Genomic DNA, 13,061 nt, shown 5'->3' on the forward strand with positions numbered 1-13,061 from the left:
CTGCTCTCTTTCCAGGCTGCCAGAGGAGAAAAGGGCTCCCTGCCTTTATTGACAGAAGGTCATGTTCTTTGTGCTGGGATAACTCCAGTGTTTGTCCTGCTGCAGGTCTTTAATAGAGACATGCTACCAGCCCTCTTTGCCTCAGCAGAGTGAGGAAGGACAGAGCTGTGCCTTCAGCCTCACACTTCACTGATGCCAAGTTTCCTGTGCAGCAGGGTTGGGATCTGCTGTCTTCTGCAGGGAATCAGCCTGTGTGCAGTAGCTGCCCAGTGGTCAGAAAACATTTTGGTCAACCAGAGGGAATCATAGAATCATAGAATGGTTTGGGTTGGAAAGGACCTTAAAGATGATCTGGATGGTGCCCAGAGGTCCATTTCAGGCTCCACCACAGTGGGATTCATAGATTCATAGATTCATAGAATGGTTTGGCTGGGAAGGGACCTCAGAGCTCATCCAGTTCCAGCCCCCTGCCATGGGCAGGGACACCTCCCACCAGCCCAGGCTGCTCAAGGCCTCATCCAGCCTGGCCTTGAACACCTCCAGGGAGGGGACATCCACAACCTCCCTGGGCAACCTGTCTCTCCCTGCCCTCACTGTCAAGAATTTCTTCCTAATATTATCCTGGGAGAAATAAAACAACTAAAGTTTGGGAGAGGTGAGAAAGAAGCAGCAAGAGGAGAACAGGAAAGGGTTAGGAAGAAAAAATGTGCACATGTCCATGGGTTGGATATCTTTTTCCTGGTCTCTGGCTAGGAGTTGTTCTCCCATATAAATCCTTAAAGACAGTTGAAGAAGGCTGTGAAAATGAGCTGTTAGCTCTAAAAGCAGAGCAGTTCTTAGTGACTTGAGGAAGATAAGGCTCTGAGATGTCCTGTGAGTTCAATTCCTGCAACTGCATGAAGGAGAATGGGTCACAGGGGAAAGCAAACTGACTGCTAACTCTTCCCAGGTGGGGTTTTCAGATTGTTCCAAAGGAAATTAGTTGTCCAGGCTCCATTAAAACATAACTGAAGCTGCAGCTTAACTCTCCCTGCCTTCCCTGATCAGTTTGTTGTGCTTGGTACCCTTGAACATTCAGTTCCACTGTCAGCTTCAACCTCGCCATGAAAGAAGCTGGAAACCACTTCTCAGACATGAGTCCCATGTGGGGTGTGACAGCAAAACTTCACACTGGGGGAGGATAGGGAGCAGAACAATAACTGCTAACGACATCATTTTCCACAAAACCAATTTTAATCTGCTGTTAGGGGACTGGCAAACAGCCTTAAATAGCTCCTGCCATTGAGGAAGCTCATTGCAAGTGCTGTTCAGCCACGCACTCAAACATCTGCACCTTGCTCTAATTGTTCTCCAAGAGACATTCAGGTCAACCTCCAAAAGTTGCTGTGTCTGATGTTTCTGCTCCTTGCTTCAACAGTGGGGGAGGAACAGCTGTGTGCTCTGCCAGGCTTCACTTGTTCAGGGGCTGGACAAATAGGAGGCTGTGCAGATGCTCACACAGCCACTTCCCACCTTTCGCTGTGCTTTCATCAGCACAATATTATTAGGCTGTGGTTTAGTCTCCAAGTCATAGAGATTCCAGAGGGAATTACAGAATCAGAGGATCATTTTGGTTGGAAAAGCCCTTTAAGGTCCTCAAGCCCAACCACTCTCTAGCTCCACCAGCTCTCGTGCTGAGCCATGTCCCTCAGCACCACATCTCTGCCTCCTGGAACGCATCACTGAGGTTCAACTCTTCCCCACAACCACTGTCATAAGTTTGAGAGGGAATGGCCTGAAGTCGTGCCAGGGGAGGGTTATGTTGGGGATTAGGAGAAATTTCTTTGGTGCAAGAGTGGTCAGGGATCGGCACAGGCTGCCCAGGGAGGTGGTGGAGTCCCCATCCCTGGAGGTGTTCAGGAAACCTGGCGCCATGTCCCTTGGGGCCACGGTTTGATGGCCATGGTGGTGCTGGGTAGAAGGTTGGACTGGATGATCTTGGAAGGCTTTTCCAACCCAACCAATTCTGTGATTCCAAGTTTGCTAAACTGATGATAGGAATCAGACCAGTGAGATGATCTTGTCAGGAATCAATTTATTAATGCCTTTTTCTACAAAGCCATGGCTAAACATGTTTTTGTTTCAGCAAAGGAGAGAGAAGCAGTGAAATTGCTGAGGATCTGCTGGTTGTACCTAACCCATCCTGAGAGGATAGAAACAGGTAAGACAGAGTGGAGGTAGAGCTCTGCCCCCGCTTGCTTTTGGCTTCTCCTGACAGTGATTGCAGACGTCTCTGGTGCCACTTTAGTACTTTATTTATTTTCTATTTATTTCCATCAGAGTGGATTCATGGCTACACACACAGAGCTGTCCTCAGAAATCCCAAAGGGCTTTCTAAAGCAGTTTCTAACCCAGCTGTGTGTCAGAAATGGCTGTGAGGTACCCAGGTGTTGCTGTAGGTACTCTTTTGATTTAGGACCAGCTCCTCGAACAGAAGTTCATTTGTTCCCTTAACAAAACTGCTGGGATTACCTAGAGGAGCTTTCTGGAGACTGAGGAAGATTTCTTCTAGAGACAGTTTCCTGCTAGCAACTGGGAGCATTTGGTGATTCCAGTTAAGGGAGGTTAAGTGAACTTCTCCAGGGTGAGCTCCAAGTTCATGTACACCTATAAACCACGCAGGACACGGCGATCAAACCAAATCAAAGAGAGGTTTTAGAGTGGCACTGTGTTACAGTTTGAGGGCAGTTTCAGTTTGGGGGGTGGTGGTAATTTCAACCCACCACACACTGGAAGGAAATGCTTGTGCCAGTCTGCGGAGCATTTTTTCTCCACCATGTACTGATGCACACGTGCTTACCTGGTCATCCTGTGGCACCATTGCATCACAGCTTTGTCTAGTGGGTTTGTTCCCATCAGACCTGCTCAGGGTATAAATGAAGTCTGTGTGGACAAAGGAGACTGCTCTTAGGTCAGCTTGGGCTCTGCTTTGGGACTTCAAGCTGAAAGGTGCACAGGGAGTAAGGCTGGACAGGGCAGGGCAAGGTTCTTGTGGAGCTTCAGGCAGGTGGATGCTGCTCTCCATAAATAGATCCTTGCCTTCCACCAACAAAGGTCCTCTGGGATGTGAGGCAGGTCAGGAAAACCTGCTCTTTATTGCTGAACAACATGAATTAGATGATCTTCTCCTTCACTGGCTGCACAGGGGTGTCACAGCAGCTGCATTTGAAGATAAAACAGCCTGGAAAACTCAGGGTCCAGAGAAATTAAATTAGGCATCCAAACCTCTTGGCCTTAATCTGCTTACATAGTGCTCCTGTTCCTGCAGGAATATTTGGAAGCTGGGCTCAGTTGCATGTTTGCAAAGTGTTTCATAGCATACACTGAAGAGCACCAGCCCCTAGGGGATGGTTTGCTGCAAATGAGGCACTGGGGAGCTCTGTGAAGCAGCAAGGAGAGCATAAAATACTCTCATAAAATACAGGAGCATTTGACTCCTGAAGTCAGCTGAAGCTTACCAGTGTGGGAAGGGAGTGCTTGTCCTCTAGAAGATGTCATCTATGGTCTGTGCCAGAGCATGGGTGCATGCAGCAGGTACATCCAGATTTAGGATGACCAAGGGGAGGCCCCAGCAAGGACATACATGACCAGAGTCCCCCCTACCACCACTCAACATCATGCTGTGTGTGGAGAGAGATGCTGGGCAGCCTGTGCTTCTGGAGCTGCATCCAGCCCTGCTCCCAGGGGATTGGCTGGCTGGATCCATGTGCTCCTGATCACATTGTGAGGAGCTGGGATAATGCTGCTGTTCTGGTGACACAACAGCAAAGGCAAAGGCTGGGGATGTTGGTGTTGCTCTGCTGGGAGCAGGCTCTCTGCCCTCCCATGGGAATGCTCAGTGGGGTCACTGCTTTGTGTGGCTGCCTGCATCACAGCCACTGTGACTTTCAGCACCTCCCAGAGTATTTGGCAGCTGGGCACAGCAGAGGTCTCCAGGAGCCACCCAAACAAAAACTGCTGTACCTTTGGAAAGAAACAGGTGCCAACAGGTTTGTCTTTCAGCACAAGGGTGACAGAGACCCAGAATCTGTCCCTGGGGATGGGCTGTGACTTGCAGAGGTGCATGGTGCATGGCATGGCAGCTGTGTGATGCTGTGTGACCAGTTAAACCCCAGAGACATGGACTGGGCTTATTTCTTCCCAGTCTTGCTGAGTGTGTCCGTTGCAGGCTGCAGCAGCTGGCTGTGATCTGTATTCTCTGGCTGTGCTCTGATTTGCAGTGGAAGACAAACATCTAATTGAGCAAAGGATGTAGGATCTCTCTCTCTCTTTTTGTTATTCTTCTGGAGACCTCTTCAAATGGAATCTGAAGGATAAAAGGGTAATTTCATACCTGAAACCAGAAAATTAGTTATGAACACTTTCCCTTGTTCATGTTTCAGAGCAATGGCTTTGTAAGTGACCTGCATTATTAGGTTGCACACAGTCCTTAGACACACTGCAGACTCTCTGGGCTCACTCACATGAAATGATCTTGTTCAGAGCAGAAAGCAGTCAATACTCCAGTGAGCCTTTGTTCCCTACCCTGTTCTGATACGCTAATTCCTGCTTGGAATCAAGTCCAGCAGAATAAGCTGCAGTAGGACAAGCTGCTGTTTAAAAAAAAAAAAAAACCTGCCAAGAAGTTTCACTGCAGTTGGGAGCAGCAACCTGGAGCTGCAGTTTTTATAGGTGCAGACCTTCCTTAGGTCCCTGCAAATCAGAAACTCCACTGAGGGTGACAGGAATTAAATCCTAGCCCCTCACCCCCATAACTGAGATCCAAAGGATGGTTTCAGGTGACTTCTGAACAACAACAACAACAAAGAAATCCTTCTTATAAAAGTCCACAGAAAGTGTTTCACAGCTGCTCAGAACGTAAGGAAGGTTCAGGCTCCCAGATGCACTTGAGGAAAATCTCATTTACCTGCTTTTGCTCCTGAGGTGCCACTGAAGTTAAGGAGATGTAAGCTCTGAAGTCATTCAGCTGCTTTTGGAAATGTGACTTAATGATCAATCCCAGCTCTTTCAAAGTATTTATTTTCATCTCTTTCAAACCCTGTTGTTCTGAGGCCTTTATTACCAATCAGCATTCCTTTGGTCTACTTGCCATAAATACACAGTAGTACAAAGTCGATGGTAAACCACCTTAGTAGAAAGGAAAATCTAACTTTTGTGGCTTTCATACCAGTAGCAAAAATAAGAGAGGGTCGTAATGTGCTCAGGAGTGGAGAACTGGAGCAGAGAGATAGGGGAGGGGGTTGCTGAGTGGAAACAGAAGCTGTCTGCATTAGTAGTGACTGGGGAGGGAGGTGGCAGGGGAGCAGGGATGGGCTGCCTGCTGGAATTCCATCCTGGAGCTGACTCTTCCTGACAGCCAACACCAATTGAGGTCTTCAAAGGGAAATGGGAAGAGGCTGGAAATGGGAAAAGGCTGGAAAATGGGAAAAGGCTGGAAAAAAACCAAAACAGGGTAAGATTTAGGTGAAGGGAAGAAGGTTGGTGGAGAAAATGGATAGAGATGAAGTTAAATACAATTTATAAGTCCTATAGTGTGATCCTACAAGATCAGTGGTGACCAGGGCTGTGAAGGATGTGTCCTTAGAGGGGGTGGGGCAGGATGAGAGCAAGGAGAGGCTGATTACAGAGTGAACATACAAGAGAGGTGGGTAACAGTTCTCAAATGAAAAAAAATCTGTGGCTGGAAAGAGCAGAATAGGAGAAGATTAAAAAGTCGATGTTTCAAGGAGAACACAAAACATTCCCTTGGGTATGGGGCTGTAAAGACATGGTGTGGGGGATTCCTTGTGTTAATGAGGGCTGTGTGGATGGGTTTGACATCTCCAGCTCAGGCACTCTGGCTTTTCCTGAAGGAAGGAGTTCAGTGGTAGCACGCCCACCTTGCCCTTTGGTCCTGGGGTTTCTGGAGCTGTGGGTGCTGGTGGCATGGTGAGCACCAGAAGGCAGACTCCAGTGGCAGCAGCAGTTGATGGCATTCCTTTTGATGGTGGGTGTTGGAGCAGGAGCACAGGGTGGCAAACAGCTACTCCTAGGGTGCTGGGTGGGTTGTGCCAGCTCCTCCCACACCAGTGCTGTGTGCTTGTCTCCTCTTGCACCGGGACTTGCGCGTTGTCCACGTGTCCATCATGATGCTTTGCAGGATGGGGAGGTGATTGGAGATGTGTTCCAGGTGAACCGTCCTGGTGGGATGGAGATGTTGGAAACATAGCCCCCAGCTGCTTATCCCACTTAATTGTGGGAATTTCATTGCCCTCAGTCTTATTTTCAGGGCTGCCAGCACAAAGCAAAGGGAGTTGCCTGATTTGAAGAGAAGATGCTCCTTTGATCTCTCAGGTCCCAGCTTGTCAGTGGCAACAGGGCAAGTGGTTGCCCTTCTCACTGGGTCACAGATTTGCTGAGCTCTTCCCAGTTTAACCCATTTATTAAACCAGTGGTCCAAACTCTTCTCTTTTGCCAACATTTTAGTCACTACCAGCACAGATTCACCAGGCAGGGCTGGAGGGCACATGATAGCCCCAGGAAAGTATCAGTTTATTTGTGCTCTTCATCCCAAGACCACATCCAGCATGAGTCTTGGTTGCTGGGTGAAAATATGCCCTCTGGATCCAACAGGAGATGATGGTTTAGGTGAGGAAATGAGGAGTGGATTGAGCTGGAATGCTGCATACCACACTGGGGTGAGCTATTTACTCTTCAGGGGACTGGAAATATTTTATTATTGGGCAACCAAGTGGAAGTAAGAGTGCAGAAGTGTAGTTGGGCATGAAAGATCCGCTCTTACACAGCCTTTCTAAACTCTTAGCCAAATGAGAGCTAAGAATGCTGGGCTTAGTTTTGATTATTTGTTTTTGTCCCCAGACTGTTTTTCAAGTGTCCAGCCTCAGTCTCTTGATTCTGAGCACACTGGGGGTGCTCCTGCTGCTGTTGGTGACTTGCAGATGCAAACGCATTTTGAAGGCAATTAGACAAGAGGATTTTGGCTTTCTGTTCCCAAGAAACTGCAAGCACAGAAGTGCTGGCTCAAGGTTGAAGGTTATTTGCTAAGATTATGTGCCACATATCATTAAACTCTTACCCACCATCCTTTTTTTATTTTCTTTTTTGTTTTTTGGTGCCTTTTATTAGCAAAATTTCAAATTTCCAAGGGATCTGCACAGAGTTCCAAGGGGTCAGATGAGAGGGTTGAAAATACTTATCCCTGGTGTCTGTGTCTGCCCAATATCTGTGTTAACTGGGCTGCTCAGCAGCCTTCATCTCTCTCTCTCCCAGTGTCCCTGCAGCTTCAGCTACCCTGAAGTACTCCAGATCAGCACATTCTGGAGAAGGGTCTGGCTGTCCTAAGGCCATTTTCTTCTGCTGCTCTTCAACAGCGTTGCTCTAAAATGGTAACAAATGACATAAAACTGCCAAATTGGGCTGCAGGGAGAAAAAAGCCCTTTATTTCCCCACTGGAAGGGAATATGTTAAGCACTGCTTTCTTTCCCCTCCCCCTCAGCTGCTGCGGGCTATTGCTGATCACACTGTTGAGTGCTGCTTAGTCCCCTCCCCTTGGCTATGTGTCTCTGACACCTACACCTTCCTTTTTGTCAGCCACCATGTTTCTGAGACTGCCTAAACTGCAGAACGTCATGGAACCACAGAATAGGTTGGGTTGGAAGGGACCTTAAAGCTCATCCAGTTCCAACCACCTTGCCATGGGCAGGGACACCTCCCACCAGCCCTGGCTGCCCAAGGCCTCATCCAGCCTGGCCTTGAACACCTCCAGGCAGGGCACATCCACAACCTACTGGGCAACCTGTGCCAGTGTCTCCCCACCCTCACTGGCAAGAATTTCTTCCTCATCTCCAGTCTCCATTTCCCCTCTCCCAGCTCAAAGCCATTGTTCCTCATCCTGTCACTCCCAGCCCTTGTCAAAAGTCCCTCCCCAGCTTTCTTGTAGCCCCCTCCAGTTACTGGAGACACCTTCAGCACCTTCAGGTACTGTCTGAGAGAAAAGAAGTCTGACCACGCACACACATATAGAACAACTTCTCCATGTGCTCTATCTTCAGCAACAGAGAGTGGTTGATATGAGCATGCTCAGGAGGCAAACAGATCTCAGTGCTGTGTGTAAGCAAGCATGGGAGATGAGGACAGGGAGGAGGAAGAGCAGGATGGCTGTTTGGGAGGACAGCCTCATGCTTAGGTTAGCTTATGGTGACTGCTGACCCAACACCTTGGACCCAAAGCAATGTGTTTGATGGACTCAGGTCACCATGGGCTGTGTGTCTTATTGAGTATTGATGCTGTAGCTATAGAAGTGCTGCAGGAAGCTGAGGAGATGTTGGAGAAGAGGCCTTGCTCTGCACCATCTGACACCTGTGCAATTGATTATTTTCTAAAGACAATTTTATGATGTCATGCAAGTGGGAAGCCATAATTTTGCTGTCAACCTTGCCCTCAGTGTCCTTTTCGCTAGCAAAAGCAGAGTGAATCTTCACTTCTAAAGAGATCTTGGGTTTAATTCATCATGCCAGAGGCAGCTGAGGTTGGAACAATTACTTGGATATAAGGAAGAATTTCTTCTAGAGTGGTTAGGGATTGGAATAGGCTGCCCAGGCAGGTGGTGGAGTCCCCGTCCCTGGAGGTGTTCAAGAAACCTGTGGCCATGGCACTTGGGGACATAGTTTAATGACCATGGTGTTAGTTGGGTAGAAGGTTGGACCTTAAAGGTCTTTCCCAACCTTAATGATTCTATGATTCTCTATGGAATGTAACCACATAGCTCTCCAGAAGCCCATCCTGCTGTCCCTCCTGTGCAGTCCCCTGTGGACAGCTTCCCTGGGTTCAGAAAGGACAAGGTACAAAGCTTCTGTAGGCTCAGCTGGAAAGGATGTGCTTAGATTAGACCCAGTGCACACAGGCCAACACCACTGCTCCAGGAGGGGGCTGTGCACTTTCACCAGAGTCATTCAAGAAAATACTTCAAGTATTGGTTCATTTTAAGCTTGTTTAAAAACAAAAATAAAAATTACAGTTCAGTCTTGGGCCCAAACATTTTACTCCTTGTTAGTTTTAGCTCTCTGAATTTCTGCTTGGGAAGGAACACGAATCCAATTCACTTTGTTTAGGTGGATGCCAAGATTCAACTGGTTTATTTCAGTTTGGTAGCACTGAGTTGGTTTGGTTGTTTCTTGTGTACCTGTGTGTCCTAACTGATGGTAAATGACAGCTAAATGTCAGCTTCATGTAACAGCTCAGCTCAGAATACAAACAGAAAGGTATACAAAAAGGAAACTGTTCTGTTACACACTGGGTGAGTTGGTTTTGCTGCCTTATTTTGTGCCAAACAGTTTTGATTCTGCACATCTCACAGTCCAAAACCCCATACCTGTACAGTTCTCTGATCAATATTTTGCTCAATATCTGCTATTAAAATCAATACATACAAAAAAAAACCCAACTAATTAATCGGAGCTTTGTTCAAACTTAATTCCATCAAGGGAAAGGAAAAAAAAAAACCCACAATATTTTTATAGAACATTTTGGATATATTTTTATGTCAAAACATGATCACCAGTCAAACCAGTGACACCTAAACCCAACACATTGTTGTGACTTCTAAAAGAAAAGAAAAAAAAAAAGGAAAAAAAAAAAGAAATGAAAATCAGAAGGAAACTAAATTTATTCTACCTCTGCCTCCATTAAACACCACGTGTGGGTGATTTCAACACAACAAAACTCTAATATTCTTCAAAAGTACCTACTAAAGTGAAGGAAAAAGAAGAACAATTAACATGTAGTCTGTTACATTAAAAAAAAATCAGATGTACATTTTCCTATTTCCTGTTAGCTTCACCTAAAAACCTTCTCAGCTACTACGACAAGAAAAGAACACTCAATGCTCTGAGTCAAAACCCTTCCAATCAGTTGATACAACATTACAGTACAGTCAACTAACATCCTTCCAGGTCTTCTCTCAGTGTCCCAAGTCCTCAGCCCAGCCTTGCACACCTAGCTCAATGCAGCCTCAAAACTGTGTATTGCATGCTGTGCTCCACAGATGGCTTCAGAGAAGGGGGGCCCTGCTGCTGCTGCTGCTGCTGGCTCCCAAGGTGAGCACAGCTTCTCCTCGGTTTGCTTCAGCTCTGTAGTTAGAACAGCATTAAGTTTAGCATGATACAAAAATAAAAAAAACAAAGGGAAAAGAAGAACCCAAATCCAAAGAAATGAAAAGGTGGAAGCTGGGTGAAGCTGCCATTTGTGTCAACTGGTTGCGATACGCTATACTAAAAAAATCCTGAAATCTCCACCTGGCCTGGCCGCTCTGCCACCAACTAGCAAAGGCAAAAATACAAAAGTCTTCGACTCCTCAGGGTTGGTTGGTTTGTTTTGTTTGTTTGTTTGTTTTGCAGAATAAAGCAAAAAAAAAGTCTTTGTGCTCCTTACTACCAGAAGCAAAAAATTATCCTCTGAGTTACCACATGTAATAGCTTCTGGATGTGTCGACTTGGGTGGGCTTGGTCTCCGCAGAACCATCCTTGTCTTTCTCGCTGTCGCCTTCCCAGAGGTTGATGAGGGGTGGGTAGAGCTCGTTGAGTGGGATGGAAGAGGTCTTTTGCATATATTTTTTCAGGGAGTGGTGGTAGTTTTTCCTCTTGAACCTTTTGGCGATGTAAACAGAGACGGAGGCGAGGCTGATGACGGCAAACATGGATCCCATGACGGCTGCCAGGGCGGTGCTGGTCTCCTGGTCGGAGATGTCAAGGGCGAAAGCTGCGTTCTTGGTGGTGACGTTCACGCAGGACCTCTGCGTCTGCTGGTGGATGTTGGAGACGGTCAGGCACACCTCGTAATCCGTGGATGGCTGGAGGTGCGTGAGGTTGTACTCGTGCACGTCCACGGGCACCCTGGCAGTGTAGGTGATGTGGGGGTTGTCGATCTTCATGGTGGCCGAGGACCATTTTAGGTTGGAAGTCATGACGTTGGAATTCACCTTCCAGGAGACCAGGATGGAGTGGGACTCGGCTTGCTTTACATAGATCTTGAGGACCTGGGTGCTGTCCAGGAGCGTCCCGTTCACCCGGATGGTGGCCACCCTCGTGTCGGCCCCCTCTATGTTTTGAGCAACACAGGTGTACCTCCCAGAGTCTTCCACCTGGATGTTGGAGATTTCCAAGGTGCCTTCGCTGCTCAGCTTGTATTTGTCAGAGAGGCTTTCAGCAGTCACTTTATTGCCTAGAGGGGTGACCCAATAAATTTCAGGCTCAGGTTCTGCCATGGCCCGACAGTCCAAAAGCACTGTCATGCCAATGTCCAAGTTCAAGTGATTAGGAAAGGTCTCATGAGAGATCATTGGAAGACATTGCTCGTTTGAGTCCTGGATTAACACTTCCTTCACCTGCTGCCCTCGGTACTCCGGAGGCATGGCACAGAACATGGAGAGAGGCTCCATGAATCGGATGTTGGTTTTGTTGGAGTTGATCCAGTGGATGACGCAGTCACACCTGAGCGGGTTGCTGTGGATGCTGATCTCACGCAGGTTTGGGAGGGATTCCACTGTCTTTTGGTAGACAGCGTTCAAGGCATTGTTGTTGAGCATCAAGCTCTCCAGGGCGGGAACATTGCGGAACGCCAGGCGATGGATGTAAGACAGCTTTGGGTTGTTGGTGGCTTCCAGCTTGGTAAGCTCAGGCAGGTTATCCAGTGCATACCTGTCCACAGAGACCAGTTCTCCCATGTTGTTGATCCCAAGCTCTTTCAATCTCAGCATGTTTCGAAAGTCACCTTCTTGGATTTTATGAATGGGGTTTTTGTTGAGATCCAGGAACTTTAAATTGGGAACTTTCTCAAGTGCCAGCTGAGGAACTTTTACCAGCTTGTTGTCATAGAAGGAAAGACTTTCAAGGCTATCCAAGCCTACCAAGGCGTTGCCAGGGATGTCTGTGAGATACATGCCTGCCAAAACCAGGCTCCTTAAGTTTGAGAGTGGTTTGAAATTCATATCTAGTATACCAATCACTGGATTCTCTCCAATCATGAGAATCTCCAGGTTAGGAGTGGAAACAAACCAACGGCTGTCAATCACCTTTAATTTGTTGGAGTTGAGGTGTAACCTCAGAAGGTTCTTCAGGCCTGAGAATGCGTTGGCAGAGATGCTGCTGATCTGGTTGTGGTTGATGTAGAGCTCCTGAAGGTTGCAGAGGTCTTGCAGGCAGTAGTCGGTCATCTCCGTGATCTGGTTTTCCTCCAGGTGCAAAGTGGTGAGTTGAGTGAGATTTGAGAGCCCCACGTCTTTGATGCTCGTGAAGTTGTTCTGTGAAAAATCCAGCTCTGTTAAATTAAAGAGCTGCTGGAGTTCGTCTGTGGTCTTTGCAATGTTGTTGCTTTGGAGCAGAAGGACTTGGGTGTCGCTGGAAAGGTTGCTGGGGATTTTTGTTAGCCGGAGGTCGTTGCAGTCAACTGTTGTGGCTTCCCTGTACGTTGACTGAGGTGTAAACCACGGCCTGATTTCACACACACAAAGCTGTGGACATTCGTTACTCTGCATGGAAGACTCAGTTAATGAATTCATTAACAATTCTAGCACCAACTGGCAGACAGTTAAAACAACTCCAACCTTCGCCATGCTGCCAGCCTCAGCCCCTTAGCACAGCGACAGATCCAGAGGGCAAGCTGCTATCAGGCAGAAAACGTAAAGCTTAGAGGTTAAGGTGAAAGGCTGGGACATCCAGAAGGTGAAAGATGGGCTTCTGAGTTTAGAGAAGACAGGAACTGCTCTGAAGGCTCTCAGTTGCTCCTCTGTGTTCCACAGTCTTCTGCAAATCAGTGCCTGGCGATGTTCCTGGAAACAGAAGAGAGTACAAGTTAAGATCATCTCGTAGACTGCTCATGTTTTATTTCATTTCTCATCTTTTAGAGAAAAATATTTAAAACCAAGCATTATTTTACCATTCAGCTCTCTTAGAGAATCCTGATCTGGTGGAGTTCAGTTATGGAGGGTTTGGCGCTCTCTCCTGCTTGGGATTTACATCAGAAAGCTC

The 13,061-nt window shown here is 47.3% G+C and overlaps 1 protein-coding gene across 1 annotated transcript; it reads right to left on the reverse strand.

Moving 5' to 3' along the window:
- Positions 1–10,495: 10,495 nt before the first annotated feature.
- LRRN1 (leucine rich repeat neuronal 1) lies at positions 10,496–12,646 on the reverse strand. The gene has a single exon (XM_054387461.1). It carries the CDS (start codon positions 12,644–12,646, stop codon positions 10,496–10,498), a length of 2,151 nt encoding a protein of 716 aa, XP_054243436.1.
- Between the last annotated feature and the right edge of the window lie 415 nt (positions 12,647–13,061).

The sequence above is a fragment of the Indicator indicator genome, chromosome 15, assembly GCF_027791375.1.
Source record: "Indicator indicator isolate 239-I01 chromosome 15, UM_Iind_1.1, whole genome shotgun sequence".
Classification (NCBI taxonomy): domain Eukaryota; kingdom Metazoa; phylum Chordata; class Aves; order Piciformes; family Indicatoridae; genus Indicator; species Indicator indicator.

Excerpts from the sequence above, each read along its gene's own strand:
- LRRN1 (XM_054387461.1), bottom strand. The coding sequence starts at position 12,646 with ATGGCGAAGGTTGGAGTTGTTTTAACTGTCTGCCAGTTGGTGCTAGAA.